Below are 20,531 nucleotides of genomic sequence, written 5' to 3' on the forward strand. Positions count from 1 at the left end.
CAGGAGGCAGGAAGCAAAGGCACACTCGTGAGTTGGGATTTAGGAGTAGTGGCATTTTCACATTGAGTTACAAAGGATGAGCTTGCTTGATTTGCTGATCACTGGTCACCCTCAGGGTTTGTAGGTTTTGTTTGTGATTTTAACCTTGAAATCATGAAGACCTATCAGTGGTAATGCTCCACTAGTATTCAGACAGGAGCACTGGCTACACCTAGAGGCAAAGTGATTCAGGTGGCTTTGACAACAACATTGAGAAGTTCCAGTCATTTCGGAATAACCTTTGAACAGTGAGAATTGAGAAAGAAACGGTCAGGGAGAGTCTGAAAAGGAAAAGGGACAGCAATCAGATATAGGTATTGTATTTGGTCACCACACTGTGATGCGAGGTTATCATTCCTCTGCAGAGCTGTGAGTTACCTCTGGTTTTCTTAGCATGGTTTGAAGTCTTCATACTTCTGAAGTGCGGTCCTATTTGCCTGGTGTACGTTCTTCATGAGGGGCTACATGAACTTCTCAGCTACACACAGGAGCATGCTGGAAAAAAAGTATAAAGCCTAAAGAAAGACTGTTTTCATCTTCTTCTAAACTCAGGATTTGAGAGGGTAGTGGGCAGTTCCACAGATACTGTGATTTTTTTTTGTTTGTTGGCACTGTAGGTTCTAAAGAAAAGGATACTAATTTTGCACCGCATTCTTTCATGACTAATCTTGAGAAAATAAAGGAAATACTTTACAATTCTTAGCAACTTTTGAGCTCTTACTAAGTATTACTTAATCACGGAATTGCTTTATCTATATCATAACATGGCAGGTTTTATTTTAAAGTTGGTGTGTCTAATGCTTGCTGTGTTCTCCCACATGTTAGGGGAATTAGTCAAACACCTTAATAGAGAATATATCTGTTTTACAATAAGTCTAACAATTATATTAGATCAGCTGCTGAATTTCTATATGGCATTTTAAGTCCATTATCAATACAGATGATTTAATTGCACTTTTAATGGTCCACCATACAGTTATTTGATGAACAGGAAGATTTATGCTTATTGTATATATCCATCATAAATGTCTTTAAGCTATATAAACAAATATCCTCTTAGTTTGTAAGGAAGATGCTTTGTACAGCTGCCCATTTCTGTTATTGCTCATTGTCTGTGGGTACAGAACAAAGGATCTGGTAGTGTCTTCCATTAAAAGTGAAAAACCTCCTATTGACTTCACTGCCAGATTGGGTCCTTAAGCAGTCTGAAATAGAGCTGACTTTTGAAAATGTACTGCTGTTCTCTGCAGATTGCTCATCTTTTGTTGACTGCTACAAAGATTCCGCTTCTTACAGCTGTATTTTTAATTGAGAATATGTTTTAATAAATATTTTATTTTAAAAGGTATATGGAGACCTAACATAGTAAAATAAAATGCAGGTTACTGACTGTAGGTTATCTTAATGTTTAGGTGTGGGAATTATGCATAGCACTCATTAGCAAGTGTGCATTTAGGATAGCCAAAGTGCCGGTATATGTGCAGAGTAATTCTCCTACAGAGGTATCCAGACAGCTTTAGTGCTGTAAATGTCTATTGTGTTTATTCAATATGTTTGGGAGAATTGCGTGCAGCTATAGCCAGTAGTAGCTATGGCTATCCTGTACCTGAGGGTTTTCTTTTGAGATGGTTTACCAGGTCTTCAGTTTTACCAAGCTCCATTTCAGAGGTTCCTTCTTTCTCTTCTGAATTCCCATAAGCGTTTTGGTTGCTTTTCATGCATCAAAGAAGAATATGAAGTCTTTAAGTTAAGGCCTTACTCAGTTTCCTTTTGTCTCTCTTCGGTGCACAAAGACCATACCGAGCAAAGAGAATGTGGAAAGGGTTCAGAGTGGAAGCACTCCAAGTTGTGGGAAAGCTATCTTCTACTCTGCCAAAAAAAGCTAGGAATCTCAAAAAGTAGGGAAAAGGAGCAGGAAAATGTAAAGACCAGGGAGAAAGTAGCGAAAGGGGGTACACCCCAGAAGCTTGCAAAAGAAAACTAGTGGTGGAAAAGGAAAACCAGAGGCACACTAGATAAGACTCACTGCGACACAGTGAGGGATTCTACGTTCTCCTTTTTTCCCCAGGAGTTCTGAAAGAAACTAGACAATAAAAATTGGGAAGGGGGGTGCAGACAGGATGAATTTTTACAGCTGTATGTGATATACATTTTTCTGCTTTCTAGTTAAACTTCTCTTTCTCTCAACAGTTACAGTAAGCTTGTGGAAGTGATGTCGCGCGTTTCAATGACAGCCAAGGATTTAAAAAATTTCAGCGCTCATTTATATACATTTATCTCACACAATTTCCTGTATGTCTAATAGGAATTTTAAAGACTGATTTGGAATAAAAAGGTTAGACTAAGAAAACCAAAACAGAAACAAAACCCTCTGAAATCTTATAAATATTTGCTGATTTCATTTGGACCAAAAGAAGGGTTTCATGCAGACTTCAGAAGTTGAGATACAGCTTGTGCTTCCAGATGCATTATATTCTACAATATAAGTAATGTTTCGTAATTATGCATTGCGGAGGATTAATATGCTTCATAATGTGCTTTAATCACAAGGGAGCAATGCTTTCTATCCTACAGGACAGAAAAAATAAGAACGTACCAGTTTTTCTGTCTGTTTCCTGCTTAAAAAAAAAAAAAAAATCTTTGTATTGCTATGAGAACGGATACATATAAGATGTTCATGTCCCCAGTGAAGAAAAAAATTGCTTTAATTTTTTGTCAATTAGGTGAAAATATGTTATGGCAGAATGTTGTCTCTGAGTTTTTCTAGATCAACAATTACTGGCTAGGTGAGCTTCTTGTTTCTCATGTTCCATCTCCATCACACTTAAATATATGCTCCTCACTTGGGTGGAAAAAACGTTGAGAGAAACGTGCTTACATCTTTAACATAGTAATTGTTCAGTTAATCTCATTTATGGGGGAAGGAGGCTATACTTCACTGATACCGATTAAATATCCTATACTGGGTTCTATATAAATAGCTACAAATGTGCACAATGGTTACATTACATGGTATATTTAACAACATAGCTAAATCAGGAAGTATGAGCTATGCCTTTAGTGATGGGAGTACTAAAGATTGCATGCAAGAAGATTTTTGTTCTGCAACCATGAAGGAAATAATTGCTGTTCAGCACTATTCAGTTAAGTTTGCATATCAGTAAAAACACATGCACAGAGGCTCCACCTACATTCCTAGTGCCCTGGCACTGATATGAGCGCAGCATATATTAAAGCTTTAGAAGATGTTACAGTATTCACAACTTGCAAAGTGCATGTATTTTTTAGTGGAGTTATTTTGACCACTGTCAGATGAAATTGCAATGGTGTTGTTCAGGTTTTATTCTTTGATTGTTTTTTTTTTTGTTTGTTTGTTTGTTGTTTTTTTTTTATTTTATTTTAAACATCAAGTACTATAGGTGGCATTTTACACATTTATGAGACGACTACTTCTACTACTTCTACTGAGGTTTTAAATCTTGTGGGTTGTTTCCTCTTTTTTGATTCATTGCAGATATAAATATATAAAACAAATCTTTGTTTTTCATGTTTTAGATGGAAGACTTTATTTGAAAACTACTGTCATGTATTGAATTTTTCCTGCTGAAGATACCTGTGCTACGATAAAGAACTTTGCAGTAAGACATTGGCTCGTAAGGAGTTCTGTGGAAACAAAGAGTTTTCAAGCCAACTTCCTCAACTTCATTTATCAATGTTCTTCAAAAATGTAAAGAATTCTGCAAGAGTGTCCTCCTTTGGTTATCTCCTGTGGCTCAATCTGGAGACCTAGAGAATGTTTGTAAATGTACAGTAGCACTCTTCTCACAGTGAAAATCTGCATCTCTGCGCCGGACTATTGTATCCAAAATTACAGGCAGGTCAGAACAAGGCTGAGTATTCCCTTTTTCAAGGAATGCAGACTCTGTCCTCCTCTGATGATTCGATATTTGAGCACATCAAATGATCCTTCCAGCGGTGTCCAAGTACACTTACAGACTGTTATATCATACCGAAACCAGCAAGACAGCTCAGAAATGAACTTGTAGAGGGCATAAAAGGATTCTTATTTAAAAAAAGAAAAAAAAAGAAAAAAAAAGGTAAAAGAAAAAAAATTGATACATTCAGTTTTCAAACTATGATCGTGGGTTTTCTTCTAAAGACATTTTTTCCACATGCTTTCCAAGAGACCAACACATATATGTTAGACTACATTAAGTGAAATGGAATTTTGTGTAAGTGAAAAGAAATGCTGAATGTAAACAAACTGTTTTACTGTTCACAAAGTCTCTTTTCCTAAAATAAAAAAATACAATAAAAAGAGTAATAATTTCTCATTGTAAACTGGCAGGGGTTTCTGAAATAAAAGACTTTGCTTCTTATCAAACTGTTGGTCACATGTACAGTATATAACACAAATCACACAAGGAAGGTATTATGTATGCAGTAGAAATCTAGAGTTTAGGAAATGAAAATTTTAGATAATATTGTTTTGTCACCCTGTTGGTCAGAAAGACACCTTTCTAGTTTTAACGCATGCAGGCATGTAAATATTTGTCCTGGAGTCACAGTATTACTGAATGAGATCTTAAGCATCTGGTAACAAGTCAGAATTCTGTATCAGCCACTTTTATTTGTATATTGAGCCCTGGTTAGTGCCCTGATTAGTGCACTTTTAAGAATGGACTGTGGCTGAGCAGCAAGTCAAAATGCCAGAAATATTTTTATATGTTAATGTCATATTACGTCAATGTTGCTAAAAAAAGAAAACCTAACAAACACTTGGTGTATCAGTCCAATTCCACGTAGAACTGAGTGATAACAGTTGAAGTCTATTGTCCCTCCCACCTTGTCTTAGGGATGGGTGGTTATGTGTTACTTTCACTGTCTTTATGAAAGCTACAATATGTGTTTTCACCTTTGTGCTGATAACTGGAAGTAAGCTGCAACACAGTGCTTATTACATTACTGAAAATTATGTTCTTTGCTTTGCGTACTTTTGGGTTACCCCTTTAAAGACTGATTTTGTGAATCAGTGCTATTACTGTAAGTTTTGTGATTATGCTTTCTTCATCTAATGTTTTATGCATATAAAATATTATTTATTACATGGAAACATATCAAAACCTTAAATGTCTAAGATGCCTAACTTAAAGCAAATATTTCTTTAAAAATAGTTCTGATTGGATATTAATATTATTTTGTCAAAAAAAAAAAATTCTAATGTTTTGTAAACTCTGGCACTGAGCTTCTATAGTTTGTAGGTCTTCCTTGCAATACTGGTACACATTTATTTTGTGCGGTTCATATTTACTCCACCACAATCCTTTTTTAACAATAGAAAGATGTATATACAAGTTCACATCACGGTAATTTTTTTTAAAGAAATATTGAGCAATATTTTTCATTAAATATTGTTACCTAATACTTTGTAGTGGTATTATTTTCTAACCATGGTTCTTTCATAATTTTCATAGTTGCTTGAACACATATGGGATTCTGTACTCCAGTTTTTTCATATGCAGTCTTTAAAGGGTTAACAGCTGTAAAGTTAGATGGACTTGTGGCAAGCTTTTGAATCATTCATATCTGAAAGAGAATTAAAAGCCTACAACTGAAATATGTAGTAGCATCTACCATTGCTCTGCTCCTTGCATAGAGTCACCTGTAAGTAGGTTTAGTAGTTTTACAGTATATACTTTCAAGACCTTTGGGAATGCCTCAGTGTTTGCCTTGGTACATAAATGGAAATGTTAAGGATTAAGGGGGAACCAATTTATAAGCTGGATGTTTAGAAAGAATCTTGCTAAAAACTGTGTAAATATTACAGACCATGAGATGTTACCGTAAGTTGAATTTTTTGCCCCTCTTTAGTTATACAGGTTTTGGGTTGGTATTTTGTTTTTGGTTTTTTGATTTGGATTTTTTTTTTTTTGCATAGATTATGAAGAAAAGTTGTGCTCATGTTATTGTTTATATGCTTTTGTAATCTTAAAGATATTAATGTCTAGTTGTTCTATATTATAACCACATTTGCGCTCTATGCAAGCCCTTGGAACAGAACATACTCATCTTCATGTAGGACCTATGAAAATTGTCTATTTTTATCTATATATTTAAAGTTTTCTAAAAATGAAAAAAGGTTATTACGAATTTTGTTGTACAAAATCTGTACAAAAATCTGTTTTTACATCATAATGCAAGAATTGGAAATTTTTCTATGGTAGCCTAGTTATTTGAGCCTGGTTTCAATGTGAGAACCACGTTTACTGTTATTGTATTTAATTTTCTTTTCTTTTCAACAATCTGCTAATAAAACTGTCTGAAATCTCCCTGCGACTTTATTTACAGTTCATCTTTATTAAATTTTCTGAAATGTATAACATCAGAGGGATATTTACTTTCTAATGGGAGGCATCTAAAAACAACATAAGTCAGCTCTTTGTAATGTGAGGAGAACAATGCTGAATGATTTTATTTAACATGCAACTGCTTCTATCTCTAATATGAATTACTGTGGTGAAAAACATCATAAAAGCACACTCTGTGGTTATTGTTTAACAAGCAGATTTTCCATATTTTTTTTTTCTTGCCAGCTAAGCAAACTGCCCCCATCTACATGATTTATTTATGTACATTTCTCAGTTTATGAAGCTGTTATTTGTACCTTTTTCCTTTATATTGTGATATTCCCATGATTCTTATTTCACAAAGCTTTGTGCTGAATAATGTAAAGTGGACACATTGATGGAACAACACATATTATTCCCCTAACTACAGAAATGCAAGCATAATCCAGTTGGTTTTGTCTCAAATCCCCTTCACTTGATAAAACATGTTTAGAAACTTTGGTATCCTAACACATTTTTTAACAAATAGCAAGTATATAAACATTTAAACAGGCATTTGGAGAAAGAAATAGTTCTGGCTTAGCATATCTTTAAATGGTATTTTGAGGGGGGGAAAAAAGGTGATTTTTTTTAAGGCAAAGATGTCTATTTAAGAACAAATATGGAAGTAAGATATTTTTGCTCTTTGTCAGAGAGGTGTGATTGATTTCGAGTATTCTCCCTTATTGCCCTGCCTTGCCTGGCCTTGCCTTGCCTTACCTTCCCGTCCCTTCTCTTCCCTTCCTTTCTGAACCACACCTACACCAATGCTTCTGCTTTCATTAGGGAGCAGGCTCGTTTGGGAAAGCAGAAGAGATTAGCTTTCTTCGACCAGCCCATTTCATTATCCCTAGATAGCCTGGGGACTGCAAGTGTGAGGCTGACAGGCTTCCTGGGTTCCAGCGGGTTGTTGTTGCTAGCTTGTTGATTAGGATTTTGGCTAGCTGTACAGAAGACAATCGCAATCTCCTTCCGTCCGCATTAAAATGTCCTGCATGTCTACGTTAGTAAGCGTGCCGGCTGTGCCATAGCCAGCGGGCCTGCTTTAAGCTCTGGCACGATTAAAGCAGGGAAGAAGTAAACTCATTAATGAAGGCCAGGCTGGATGGGGCTTTGAGCAACCTGGTCTAGTGGAAGGTGTCCCTGCCCATGGAAGGGGGGTTGGAACTAGGTGATCTTTAAGGTCTGTTCCAACCTAAACCGTTCTATGGTTCTATGAATCTCTGAGTCCAGCTCACTCCCCAAACTGAATTATCTCTACAGTAACAGGCTAGCAACCTACCCGTGTGTTTTTAAGCAACCCAGGAAATAGGTTTTTTCAGCAGGAAGGAAGCTGCCATCGCATAAATTCCACCCTATCTCCATCTTTATCTGCTCACAGTAGCTGGGATCTAACAGGGCTGAGGTTGGATGTGCCAATAGCTAGTCAGATATTGGTACTGCTTGTTACAGTAAAGCGAAGCTCTGTCAAAGCTCAGGTCAAAATCAAGAAGAGGTCACCCTAAATGTATCTTGCCTATAACGTAGTAGTAGGTTATGGTCAAATCCTGAAGAAGTTTGGGGTCAGTGGCTAGATACCAAAAGTTTTAGGAAAATCCTTAAGGAACTGACAGACTCGACTGAGAAAGAATTAATTTTCTTGTAATTTTTTTTTTTTTGCTGTGGAAAGAGATTTAAGGTTGGGTTTTGACCTGAAAGATAAACCTCTTCATTTGGTGAAGGTGCTATAAATTCTTGAAAATTGCTTCGTTTGTTATTTGCTTACATGTTGTTTGACACAAGACTGTGCAATAAACAAAGCCTGAGGCCAAGATTTTCAAGCGTGACTGCTGATGACAGGTACTTCTAGTTTTCTTGGCCAAACTTCAGACATTTTCCATGCTTTTCATAAAATAAAATGTCCTAGCTCAAGGGTTCTGTGAAACTTACTTCTTCAGTAGCTACTGTCTAATTCATCCTCAAGATACCAAAGAATTTGCTAATGTGCCTTTGTTGAGCAGGAGCTCACCCTGATCAATGACGATGGTTCTACCACCATTTCAAGCAGAAGCCTCCTTGTAAAAAGCTTAATTTTCAAAGGGAGAGGAAACAAAGACTTTCTGAAATTCAAGTTCCTAAAAGGAATCAAGTTAGAAAAATACTACTATGCAATTTGGGAGAATTTGCACATAATCTATTGACAAACGTGATTTCTTCATCCAAGTTATAGTAACAATAGTTGTCATAGTCAAGTGGTTAATTCATCCTCTAAATTTGGATCATAAAGACAGAGCCAGATTCAACTTGCTGTGTAGAACAAAAGGACAGGATGAAACATACCAGTTGCAAAGAAAACTGGATATAAGGGGGAAAAAAAATCAAAATGAGAGTGATGAAGCATTAGAACAGTTTTCTCAGAGAAGTTGTGGGATCTCCATCTTTGGAGATTTTCAAACCTGAGGTGAGCGAGGCCCTGAGAAACCTGATCTAACTTTGTCCAGTTTAAAGCAGGTTAGCCCAGTTGACCTAGAAGTCCCTTCCAACCTCAGGTTTTTATGGTTCTAGAACTACAAAATTATACACCTGCTGCCCTTGTAACCATAACACTTTCTATGTCCAGTTTAGCAAGGAGCAAAATTTTATGCTAGAAATAGCAGTTACCAGATCTAGAACAGAAATTGCTGGGATATGTTTAAGGATTCACAGCTTTTTAATATTCCATATCAGGAGGTCAGAAGAAAGAGCTCCACTAACAGCAAGATGTGAAAGAACATGCAGGAAGTGAATACAGAGAGGATAAAAAACCCACCTATTCTAGTGCAGATATAGTTCATTTAAATAATAAGAATGGAAGCTGTAGCAACTTTGTCAATCAGTTCTCAGACCAATTTTTCAGCAATAAATAAATAAAAGGCGAAGTGAGCAAATAACATATATAATGATAAAGAGAACAGCTGTTGGGGATAAAGAAAATAATTGGACTTAGAGTGAACTTTCCCATTCATTTTTTATTGGGTACACTGGCCAGACAGTCTTAGGGGAATGATGAGCAGGAACAGATCCTCCTTTTAAAATATTCTTGCTTTATTTTTTCAAATGGCTTTCTTGAAACAGGTTTGTGCTGCAAAGCTACCAACTATTTTGCAATTCTACAGATTTTTCCCATTCTGAGATGCAGAGGACTTTGAAACAGTTAATTTGGCTTGTTGGCTTCTCTGTCAAGTAGGTGTTATCATGCAGGTCGGGAAGCCAAGGTATGGGAAGGTTAAACTTGTCATTTGAAAACTGGAGAGCCAAAAGGAGCGTCTTTGGGCTTCACTGTCTGTATCTGTGAAGTTGTATCACAGTACATTTATCCAGGAATCAGTGCTTGAGGACTTTGTAAGTTGAAAAATGCTTTTGTTTTGGGGGTGCCGATTACTGGATGAATCATGAAATAGGGAGAAGAAAAGGAAAGTTGTTGTGGTTAGGAAGGCAAGCTAAGAGAATGAGGTTGCAACAAAATTTTGAATAGAATTTAAGGATGGTGGAAAAGAGATTTCAGCTGTCGAGGTGGAAGTAAATAGTGATACTATAAGGAGGAACTGGATTCTAAAGATATTCTTTGGAAAGATCTGGTAAGATATAGATGCAGCAAACAAACGCGTTTGGCAGGCTGCTGGGCAAGCAGACATTGTTTTCAATTCCGTTCAGAAGCAACTAATAACCATTTGGCTTCTGTTCACTGTGACCAAACTGATGCTGCAGATTCTGGCTTTTCAGTGATGGGATGATATATTGGAAGCCAGAAATAAGTTTCCACATGGATCTCTTGAACAATCTGAACTCAATTTAACAATCGAAGAGGACAGAGATAAAGTATTACCTTCTTTGTGAGCTGATCAATAACAAGCACACCTCTGGGAAACAGATGCTAGTATTACACTTTGAAGCCATTTCAGCGGCGGAAGCTGAACAAGTTCACAGGCCACCTTACACAGAACTTACAGAGGCAGTAAATAATAATAAGAAAAAGCCCTAATTCTCAGTTTCTTCCAGGTGAGATCTTATCCCATCTGCCTCTGACTCAAACCTCTACAGCACTGTAAGTGTATACATGGCATCTGGTAAGAAGATAAGACTCAAGTGGTGAATTAAGGGTTGAAAACAAAATCACCATGAAAAGTGAAAGTAAGCTACAGACAAACACGGAGAAAAAAAGGTAAATGAAAAAGATTATAGTAAAAAATCAATCCGTGGATTTCAGAATTCAAAATGCCTAAAAAGAAACTCCATGAGCCTCCACATGCTTTATTCAAAACTGTAAGAAATAATCTGCCTTTTTGAAGTATGTAAAGCTTAATAAATGTTTCCAGGGCGGCCATGAACTCTCCTTGGGCACTAATAATGATATTTCGATTCTCCTTTGCAGCATCTAGATGCCTAGTCCCAACATAACCTCCTCTTGGGAGCCAAAATCTAAAGTGAACAATGTGATGCAGCGTGCTCAGAAATCTCACCCCATAACCAAGCAGAATGATTGAAAAGAAGGAAATATACTGCTGCTGATCACAGCCATTTCCACAGTTCCACAGCCCTGGAGTCCAATACTCCATATGCCCCACTACTAGGCTGAACAACGTGCTTTTGCTCTTGTTCTCTTTTTGCTCCCGTTCCTTTTAGCAGTAAGTTGAGGACTACCTTTTTGCCCATGCCCATCAAGCTCTAGCTATTTAGCGTTAGCACTCTACTTGTCGAAAAGAGAGGGAGTGTGAACCCACTGAGAGCAGGAAGCAACCCGAATTCCCACGTTGCACTTTCTTGGGAAAGTGGTCCTACCGATTCACTTCAGAAGTGGACAGCCCTGGGCACCCTGTAGATCCTGTCTCTTAAAAGCACACTAGAAGTGCGTCTACATTAGCAATTTTACTTGCAGAAAGGGCGGTCCCTGTGGCATGAATGTGCCTTGCATCTGTGCTTGTGGTGTGCCCTCAAGCTCCTAAAGCAGTTTCGTTTCTTGGTGGAACCTAGTCATACAAAAGGATATAATCTAGATTTTGCCACTTGACCTTAGCAGTTGGTCCTCTGTACAAGCCTAGGACCCGTAACTGGTGTAAATCTCCTTGCTGGTAACACCATTGTGAGATCATGCAGTCCTAGAACTGTAGCAGATTACATCGTGTCATACTGTGGTCCTTTCCTCCTTGCGCCAAAACAATCAGCAATGGAAACACACTCAATGACTGGAACTGCTGGCATCTGCAATGACTCCAAAAGGTCAAAAAAACCCTGCTGAGGTTGAGGTTTCAGATGGAGCTTGTAAATCAAAGCTAGTAAGTGGGTGGGGCTTTGACTTGAGTGAGGCTTTCGAATAGGCCATGAGGGGACTGAGGGTGACATCAAATAAAGTGGTCAATGAATAGTATCAGGGATGCCCAGGGAAGTTGTGGAGTCTCCTTCTCTGGAGACATTCAAAACTCGCCTGGACGCCTTCCTGTGCAACCTCATCTAGGTGTTCCTGCTCTGACAGGGGGATTGGACTAGATGATCTTTTGAGGTCCCTTCCAATCCCTAGCATACTGTGATACTGTGAGACTGTGACATTTTGCATTGCCATACTTCATCTTCTTTGTATATACTATGCTTAAATTAATCAATAAAATATTTATTGATTCAAAAGAGTTTTTACTTTTTTTAACTGCCAGGTGTTACTTGAGTGGAGGCAGATCACGATAATAATGACTGCTGCTTTTCCTTTTGCTTTACTAAGCCGCTATCAGCATACATAAAGATTCTGTTTGGGACTGTACGAAGAGTGTACTTTGTCGTGAGAACAATACCAGGCACTTACGTTAGGACTCCTACTGACCCTGGACCCTCCTATTGTACTAGCATGGGTAGATGAGTTGTACAATGCATTTTTCTAATAGTCTGAAGTTATGTGTTATATTCAAGTTTAAGAATACTTCAGCCTTTTAACAAATGCTGCATATTCTTCTAAGTAGTGGTCATTAAAGAGAGTGCCACTATATCATTCCATTGTATTTAATTTGGGGCAGAAAGAGCAAACTGTATTTTGAGCAAGGTTTATTCCTTTTTCAATTTAAGTAATTTATTTTCTAATCTAAGCTGGCCAAGTTCAATTTAAATTATTGTGCGAATTGTTGGTGAGGTGCTTTTATTTGAATCAGCAAGCATTTGGCCATGGCAAATGAGCTTCTGGCAAAGAAGAGCATTAGTACCAGGGGACATCTTTGAAAACTGCTGTTTGCTTTTATGCACTGTGAAGAGTTTTCAGTGCTAAGAGTTTTATTTTTCTTAAATATTGTTCCATTCAGGGTAAAAGCTGCTTTCTTCTTTGATTTTCATCCCATTCTTTTATCACTGTATGTAAAGAATGAAGTTTAACAGGAATGCAGGTAAAAATGGAAGTGCCCAGGTTCCACCAGATCTTCTCTATTTTGCTCTTTTAACTCCATTACACTCTTTTAACACTTTTTTTTTTTTTTTCCCCCTAGCTGGTATGGTTTCCAAAATACATGTTTCTCATATTTGATCAGGCTTTAGCAGTGCAATAACTAGGGATTCTCAGTCTGCAGGCCACAGAGAGCTCAACAGAAGTATCTACTCAAAGGCCACATGCTAGCAAGGGAGCTAGCAAGGACAGATTAAATCATTCTAGCAGCAGCCACAGCTGATCCTATCTGCCATTTTATCCTGAGTCACTGCTTTACCTGCTAACTATACATCCCCTGTAGTTCTTCTGCATGTATGCCATAAATCCAACACTTGCAAAAATCCAAAAGGTCTACATGTACATTGACTTTACTAAGCAGATGCAAAACTACTGTCCTTTACTTATTCAATAAAGTAGAGTTTTCCAGATCATCAAAAACGTTCATTACTTGTGCAAGACCATCACCCTAAATGTACACGGTAGGACATCCTAAGATGTGGCACAGATTATATACCTTGGCCCTCCTTTGATCTTAACAAAACACAGTTAAAAAAAACAACCAAGCACCAACCAGAAAAAACAAACAAACAAACAAAACACTAAAAAACCTCAACCAAAAAAAAAGGTTGGAATTATTCTTTTAGGCTGTTATAACAGAAAATGGAATGAAGTCAGAAGTTTTCAAGTCATGGGAATTGATCGTTTGTGCTGCTGTGTTGTTAGAATGGTCCCTGGCCAAGTGGTGGCCTGTGCCAGCCAGCTCTGCTGCAGACAATTCTGAAGGTGATAGAGCAGCTAGAATGGGGCAGGCCCAGAAGATAGTTTGTGAACAGACAATTTCACTTGGTAGAGTGAAGGAGTATCACATATAAAGTCTTCTATACTGTTTGAACACAGGACTCTGGAACTTTAGTGGTTACATTTAATTTACCAGTACATATATCTTGCTTTAGTATAATACTCACACATGACTGCTCAGTCATACCATACCGCAAACAGCTCCTCACCCCCAGTCCCATTCAAATTACGTTGCCCCCATTTAGCTCTAATCACTTGCACTTGCCGCATTGTGAATTGCACTTTCATATTTCCAGACTCTACTCCACCAGCTGCCCCATTATTCAGCTACTCACCTGAAGAGTGCTTTATCTGGAAGAGGAAAGGAAGAAAGATTCGTGTGTAACCTGACTGTGTTTGAAATGGCTGACTTTCACTGTAGCTAATCAGGCTCAAATGAGGCAGACTCTCTCTTTCTACTAGGCGGACGTGTTCCTAATTCACTGTATTTCAATGCTACTCACAAGGACTTGCATGAAGAGCGAAGGGATCTTCCACTCTCAGTAATGAATGGAATCCTCCAACTTGAGATTTCTTTTCAGATACCCCTTGCTCTCCTTAAAATCAAGATCCTTCAGAGAATGAATTACTGATGTAGAAGAAGCTTTAAGTGTTAATATGAGTTGTATTTTCCCAGGAAAGTGCCTCCTTCTTCTGAATTTCTCCTGAAATGAACAAAATTCTTAATTTCCTAAGTTCATGCACCCTCCTGTCTCCAGGTGTTATTCTTTTTTATCCTTATTATTCATGTTGTGTTTTTTATTATTATTATTATTATTAATTTATTCTGGTTTTTGTGTGTTTGCATTCAAATACATATGCTGAAGTCAGGGTCCTGCTTTGAACTCTTGAGACACTCTGGTGAGAGTTACAGCCATATATCAGTCACTCCCAAAAGGGTGACAAGTGACAGCCGACAGGAACGTGTCCATACTTTTCCGTAGGGTGTGATCCCCTTTAAATCCCAAGACCTGGGTAGTAGCGTGCAAATTGAGAATACTGAGTAGGAATCAAGCAGGTAGAATATTTTTTAATCAGTTACTAATCTTTTCTGGCATTGAAGCGGTAAGAAGATTTAATAAACATATGCATACTTAGGTTGTCAAAGATATGGTTTGGTATGTACTGGGATTTTCAGACTGCATGGATATCCATTTGAAATTTCAGTGGGCGCTCGTGCTTTTGTAAAATCCCATGAAGTGCTTAGTTGCGTCCTACATCAGGTACATACTTCCAGAAATCTGGCCTCTAGAGGTGAAAGAATCTTGGACAATGGCCCTATTGTTAATCACTATTTCCAGTATAATGTAACAAATGTTCTAACCTTGAAAGGAGGCAGGGGAGTAAAATCCTAGGCCTGCCTCCTTATCCTTTTTCCTTCCAGGTTTTATTCTTTTACAGCTGTAGCAGTACAAAGCTGCTACAACTAAGAATATGAATCATCATTGCTATCGTCATTAACATAATGCCCATGTGTAGATTTATCTGCAGACTTTCAGTTTGATAAACTGTTGGCATGTAAATATTTCCTTGAAGAAATTCCAGTCCAGCTGCTTTTGTTTACAAATCTATCAATGGTTAACACCATAGAATGTATTTTGCCCGTATCTGAATTATAATTACAACTTGTTTAATTGTGAATTAATTATAAAAGAGGAAGACAAAACTAAATAATAAATATTTTGCAGATTTTGGAACCATGCCAGGTTTGCTTGCATTCATTTTGGAAATGTAAGGTCTTACACTTGTAAGTCTCTGTTTTACTATTCTTTGTTATTTTCTTATTTGTACAGTTAATTGTGCAAGAGACTCTTTCTGAATAATTATTTCATTGCATTTATCTTGTCTTCATAGGTTCTTCTGCTTATGCCTTGTTTTACTTCTTGACTTCTGCTTGATCATTCTATGGATTTAATTAAGAGTTGGTTTTGATACACCAGTCACAGTAACATCTAAACTGACCTGAATACTGAGTATTTGCAGGTTTAAAAAAAACTTTTTGAGATACAGGATCAAAGAAGCTCTGGAATTTCACTTGTGTTTGGCAGCAGGTTATTGGCTTTGCTTGTTGCTATTTTGACCAGCGATGCAGAGAGACGTGCTTTGAATTTATTGAATTCTCAGTGGTTCGTATAATCGTTTGTTACAACTTAATTACAGTTTGGTACAATTTGCATGGATCAGCTCGGGAGACAGACTATGAAATTTATTCTCCTTAAATTAGGATAGCTAAAAGTTAGATTTGAGCTACATATTATAGATCTATTTATAGCCAATGGACAAAATACACACCTCAAAAGAATAAACCAGTTGTTATCAATCCTTGGCCTATTTTAGGATTAGATTAATCTCTTGTAAAGGTACCTATTTGACTTTATTAGTCAATGAAGGGGTACATTTTAGCCAACAGCTATGGCAGGAGATGAAGTTTGCCTGGGAGTTGCCTATAAGAGCTGTTGGGAAGCACTTTGATTTTACTAGTCCATTCCACTATACTAAACCAAACCAGACTGAACCAAATCAAACCAAATCAAACCAAACTTATCCCAGAATTTCGTCTCTTTTGCATATGTAGCTAATATCTTTCCAACTAGTTTGTGAGCCCTCTAGTGACACCAGTCAGAGGAACAATATACATATAGCTAGGTCCACCACAACTGTACATATTGGAAGTAATATGGCTGCTTAGAGGATCTTGAAACTAGGTATCCACCTCCCCCCTGTGATATTGTGTTAATGGTACCACTCCCCATTAGGCTGGCTTAGACAGTTGTTTCACTGGATTAAAATACATTATTTATGCTTTCTATCAAAAATAATGAGCAGCCTTTCTTTTAGCTACTGTTTTACATATAGAATCAGATGCTGAGTGTATAGCCTCTTAATTTTGTGCCTATTTATTTAAGTTAAAGTTCTAAAACTTTGGTTATTAATAATAACAGTTAGAGATTAACTCTGTTCAGGTACAATATTGATTAACTCTATCATTCATAAAGCCACCAGAAAATATTTAGCTATATGGTTCATTGACTTTCCACATAATCAGCCTACGAATTATGTGACTAAACTTGGTGGGCTGACAATGTGAATGATAAATTCATTTGGTAGAGCATTTTTGATGTATTTTATCTTTCTCTGGTACATTATCTAAAATGAAACTTTGTCCATAACATTTAGAATATCTGTTGCAAGTAGTTGCCACCTAGTGCCAGCACTCATTTCTATTCATAGATAACGGGGCAATACTTACACTTTGGAAGGCAATATTTTTCTCTCAATTTGTAATGGAGTCACTTAATGTCATGTCCATAATGGGAAGCAAATAACACGCCTTGACATGAATAAACACTTCAAGCAATCATTAAAATAACCGAGGGTGGTGGAGAGTTAGAAGAGGAAGAGAAAGAGTAGGAGGGCTGCAACTTCACTCGTTGACACCTCCAACATGCAGGTTTGCTGAATGCATGGTGCTCATGATCTGGAAGTGAATGCATCTGATGGGACAGGAAATTATTCTTGGGGCTTCCTCATAAAATGTTAGCTCCTTCAGCAGGATATATCATAAATACGAATAAGATTTTGGATTCTTATCATCACGACAAATATATCCATTCAGAAAAAGTACCCTAAAATGGCATTATGTCGTTGGGACGGGTGAACTTGTGCTGTTGTCCCTCCAAAAACCTTTGACATTTGTTCAGTTTACAAATAAATTGGAAGTGAGAGTTCTCTTGCTGGTTCAACCAAGTATGTGAGAGCTTAGCGGTTTTTTTGGTTTTTTTTTTTTTTTTTCCAAAGCACTATTACCAAAATTCTGCAATAATAATATACTCAACAATTCTGTAGGTGATGTGTGATTTTTAAAAGAAGTTAACTCAGTTTCCTGTACTGATTTTTTGGCAGCACCACAAGCAATAAACCTTTCCTATTTTTCAAATGACTGTGAAAGGAGGGATGACATCTATGGAAAGCAAAGGTCACATTGGAACAATCCATTTAAAAGCATGCTAAACCCTAAATGTATAGATCTTTATACAGCTGAGTTCATGCAAAGACTTCCCAAATGAGCATATTAGTATATTATTTTAATAGTTTTTCTTTTGAGTGTAAATAATGAAAAGGTGACAATTCAAGACTTTTTTTCCCCCTGGGCTTTTGGTTTTACTTACTGGACTCATTTATCACACTGTGTCTTCACACTTCTTTTTCAGTATGATGGATCGCAGCTCTTCACTTTGCTCTGATCTTAGTTCAAGGTCCCAAAGTCTCAGGCACTGGGTAAAGGTGGGACACCTGAATTCACATTTAAAAAATCATGCAAGCTGTGATTTTCAGATTTCCTAAAGCTCTCGTCATTGTTGGTATCTAGAAAATTAGATAGCTGATTACCCGTGTATGAAAAAATCACCTACAGCTGCCTCTAGAACTTTCAGGATGAATTCTACAACCAGTTTTATCTATAACTTCTAGCCTTAATGTGCCCTTCTAAACAAAGTGAAAATATCAGATAACAAAGGGATTTTTTACTACCCCTTCACTATTTCCCTTAAGACTTAATTCCCAGGCTTCAGCCCTCTGTCTTCTGTGTGTGAATGTAGCTATGTGTGAATACTGCTGATTGCATTGTGAGATTGCAGATGATTAAAAAAAGAGTGTAGTAGGAAGTGAGATTTACCTTTTGACTTCTCTTCTATCTTTTCCATCTGCTGTAATACTAACTCGCACACACACACATGCACATGCACACACACTTTAGTTTCCAAGCACAAAGTCATTTTGGTGGTGAAAATGAGTGAAACTGATCCTGCCAAGAGTAATCTCCCTCCACCTCCCTTTCCTTTTCGCAAGCCTGTCTAAACCCTGAGCTAACACTGAAGGTGATGCCCACAACTTCCATTCCAAATCCTGATCCAGCAAACTCAGAAATAAATTCTGTTTCCTTTCAGAGCCCAAAGAACAAAGTTACGCTGGGAAGCAAAGTCACACTGTGCCATACTTCTTTCCTAATGGAGGGAAGAAAACTCAACATAAGAAGGACATGGACCTGTCGGAGCGGGTCCATAGGGGGGACCACGAAGATGATCCGAGGGCTGGAGCACCTCTCCTATGAGGAAAGGCTGAGAGAATTGGTGTTGTTGAGCCTGGAGAAGAGAAGGCTCTGGGCAGACCTTACAGCAGCCTTCCAGTACCTAAAGGGGGCCTACAGGAGAGCTGGGGAAGGACTTTTTACTAGGGCATGTAGTGATAGGACAAGGAGGAATGGCTTCAAACTGGAAGAGGGCAGGTTCAGATTAGATATTAGGAAGAAATGTTTCACTTTGAGGGTGGTAAGGCACTGGAACAGGTTGCCCAGAGAAGTTATATATGCCCCATCCCTAGAGGTGTTTAAGGCCAGGCTGGATAGGACTTTGAGCAACGTGGTCTAGTAGGAGGTGTCCCTGCCTATGGCAGGGGGGTTGGAACTCGATGAACTTCAAGGTCCCTTCAACCTAAACCATTCTATGATTCTATGATTCATAAGGTTTCTGTTGCTTTTGCAGCATAATTCACCCAAGGAGTAATTTTATGTTTTAGAGTGTGCAGAAGACCCAGAAGCCTTCAGCTAGAAAAAAAATACAATTTATGGGTCAAGCGTCTTTTGAGCCGTGTAGTGCTACTGGGTACTACACTGCACCCTACTTCCTATGGGTTGTGGCCTCTTCCCAGATTATTCTCCTGTGAACAGCTGTAACATATTGAGTCTAATTAACTTTCTCTTTAACTCTTCACCGTGCCCTCATCCCATCTCTCCCATACCCTGATCCTTATCCCATTTAAAATTACTTTGTAAACTGTTCTTCTCCAGATATTTTACATCTGTCATACATTTCTTGTTGCATTACAAAAGAAAAAAAAAAAAAAAGCTATTTGTCTGGTAGAAACTGCCTTTGGAAAACCATGATTTATCCCAGTTTTAGATTATCTTGCTTGTTCAGAAGAACAACCCTGATCTTTCAAAATTTTCCAAACCACTAGAAGCCCAAACATTGTCTTAAACAAAGTCACTACCTATTCATTTATGATGCAGAACAGATTTGCCACGGAAAGCAGTCATGTTGGGCAATATATACATCTTCTTACAAGCAAGCAAGTAAGCCAGCTATGACACAGATCACTAAGCATATTTTGGCATTAAGGTGGCTACTTACAAGACTCATATATCCCACGTACAAGATTAATTTTCTTTCAGCACATATTAAATCATTTCATGGATACAGTAATTACACTATACTCAAACCATGTCAATCAATCACTGCTCTGAATCAATAAGGTAGGTGTTTTTCAACTATTTATAAATAACAATAATCATATATGCCAAACATATTATAAAATTACAATTAGTTAGAATAAAAAACATATTTGTTCTTGTATTGATTTAACTCCTTGTCATGCTCTGCAGGGTTGCCATATATACGTCTTTCTTTAAATTCAAGCATGTGTTTAACTTTTTCTTTGCAGTGGAGTTTTCCTTACTTGCCTCATTTCACTTTCTATTCTATGTTACAGATAAACATGAGGTGAAATGGATTTATAGGTTTATTTGTTTAAATGTACAAGTGAATAGTTTTACAGGCACAAATTGCAATGTTCACTTTTCACTGGAAACCAGTAGAAGGAGACACACAGGAAAATGCTGTACAAATGGTTGACAGAAAACATTAATTTTCCACAAAGATCATGCCTTGCAGAAAGATATGGGGTTAGGGGGAAGAAAAAAAAAAAAAGAAAATATTAAGGAAATCATGTTCAATATAGGTTATCTCAACCATTAAAAAAATTAATATTGAAGTGCTGCCTGATGAAAATGTTATGGC

The 20,531-nt window shown here is 37.5% G+C and overlaps 1 protein-coding gene across 4 annotated transcripts in view; it reads left to right on the forward strand.

The window, feature by feature from the left end:
• DACH1 (dachshund family transcription factor 1) overlaps positions 1-5,346 on the forward strand; it is a gene marked incomplete at its 5' end in the record, with an annotated part of 370,375 nt that extends 365,029 nt beyond the window's left edge. For all 4 annotated transcript variants that reach the window (XM_082494621.1, XM_082494622.1, XM_082494623.1 and 1 more), the window contains one exon: positions 3,595-5,346. In XM_082494621.1, the coding sequence (XP_082350747.1) occupies positions 3,595-3,632 (38 nt within the window). In that variant the 3' untranslated portion in view covers positions 3,633-5,346. The remainder of the gene's footprint in view (positions 1-3,594) is intronic.
• Between the last annotated feature and the right edge of the window lie 15,185 nt (positions 5,347-20,531).

The sequence above is a fragment of the Vanellus vanellus genome (genome assembly GCF_965231255.1).
Source record: "Vanellus vanellus genome assembly, chromosome: 1".
Lineage (NCBI taxonomy): Eukaryota > Metazoa > Chordata > Aves > Charadriiformes > Charadriidae > Vanellus > Vanellus vanellus.